Here is a 1,645-nt window from a genome sequence, read left to right on the forward strand (position 1 = left end):
GGGTCCTTCTTCTCCATTCCTTGTCCCCGCCTTGAGTTAACAGCAGAGGAGGCAAGCGCCTGGCGGCAGCGACTGACAGTGCTGCCACCGTCTTGGCCCCCCTGCCCTGAACCAGGGTGGCCGCTGGCCTCGCGGCCATGGTGCAGGTCATCATGTCACATCCTTGCCGAGCAGGGAGCCACATGAGCGAGGGTGGGCTGTGAAGTGACACCTCTGTGCATGAGCTGCGATGCTGTGAGGATGTTACAGCCTGTGAAAAAAGAAAACACAAAGGGGCCAAAGGAAAAAAAAGAACGCAGAAAACCTGTGCTCGTTCCTCACTCTTCCCTCAGCGCTGTCTCGCCTGTGCGGAGGCTTCTGAGGTGTGAACACATCCTGTTTACGTCTGCCTCCGAGACGGAGATGCTGAGGGGAGCACAGGGCTGAGGAGCAGCCGGAGGCAGTGTGTGCACTGGGAGAGCTGCCTGCGGTGGGAGCCGGCCCCAGCATGCGTCTGCCTCCGAGACGGAGATGCTGAGGGGAGCACAGGGCTGAGGAGCAGCCGGAGGCAGTGTGTGCACTGGGAGAGCTGCCTGCGGTGGGAGACGGCCCCAGCATGGACGCGCTGCCCATCTACCACGGGGGCATCACCCGTGAGGCTGGGGAGAAGCTACTGCTGGCAGCAGGTGCCGATGGCAGCTACCTGCTGCGGGACAGCGAGAGCATCCCGGGAGTCTACTGCCTCTGCGTGCTGTGAGTGCAGCCGGCCCCGCGCAGCTACCATCGCGTCTCGGGTGTGCGGGGCAGCCGAGGGCGGCAGGGCTGGGAGCGGGGTGCCAAGAAGGGCCGGACAGGTCGTAGTTGATTTCCAACCTTTGCATCCACGGTATGGGGTGTTCCTGCGTAACAGGGACAAAATATGTCCTAATACTGCTATTTGCAGACATATGTGAGACTTTTGGCTCCTTCATCTTGACTTAAGGCAGAGGGGTGCATAAGGGCTGTGGGGTCCTGTGGAGAGCAAAGAGGACCAAGTTTTGAATTGCAGACCCCACGCTTACTTTGTGCATAAAACAAAAAGAGAAAGCAGGCCTGGGGCATGTTGGAAGGACAAGCGAGGTGCCATGGACAAGGACCAAGCAACTCTCTTCAGGATGGTGTGTGCTGCCTCTTTGTGCTGGGTAATCCTCTTCCTTTCTGCCCGCTGTCTTCTGCTTCTCTAATGCACTCATGGGTGAGCTTAGCAACATCCCCAGTGTCCCCCACCACTGGGATTGCTGTTAGCCAGAGCTTTGCTTTGGGATGCTCTTGGCCCGGCTGTGTATCCCATGAGCCATTGGGTTTGCAGTAACCTTCCTGTAAAGTACATGAAATATCAATGAGTAACAAACTAAGCGGTAATGTTTCATCAAACAGGGTGAAAGGGGAAAGATCTGGTGGGATGGTCTGTCAGCGAGCAGGTAGAGAGGTTTCCCTGAGAGAGCTGGGGGACTTCATAGCCGTAGGACCTTGTTGTAAAGAGGTAATCTGATTTTTCTACTTTGGGGCAAAAGCAAAGTCTTGGAAGTCGTGAGAGGTAACACTGTGCAATGAAGATCTGCTGCTTCCAAAGAACGAAGATGTGTCTACCAAGGCTCAACAGACACATGCGCCTTACTTCAGCAGG

General features: G+C 56.4%; 1 protein-coding gene across 1 annotated transcript in view; it reads left to right on the forward strand.

Moving 5' to 3' along the window:
• Positions 1-595: 595 nt before the first annotated feature.
• SH2D1A (SH2 domain containing 1A) overlaps positions 596-1,645 on the forward strand; it is a 15,208-nt gene continuing 14,158 nt past the window's right edge. Inside the window, exon 1 of the mRNA XM_010145447.1 lies at positions 596-732. Within this exon, the coding sequence (XP_010143749.1) occupies positions 596-732 (137 nt within the window). The remainder of the gene's footprint in view (positions 733-1,645) is intronic.

The sequence above is a fragment of the Buceros rhinoceros genome, unplaced genomic scaffold, assembly GCF_000710305.1.
Source record: "Buceros rhinoceros silvestris isolate BGI_N320 unplaced genomic scaffold, ASM71030v1 scaffold20031, whole genome shotgun sequence".
NCBI classification, from domain to species: Eukaryota; Metazoa; Chordata; class Aves; order Bucerotiformes; family Bucerotidae; genus Buceros; species Buceros rhinoceros.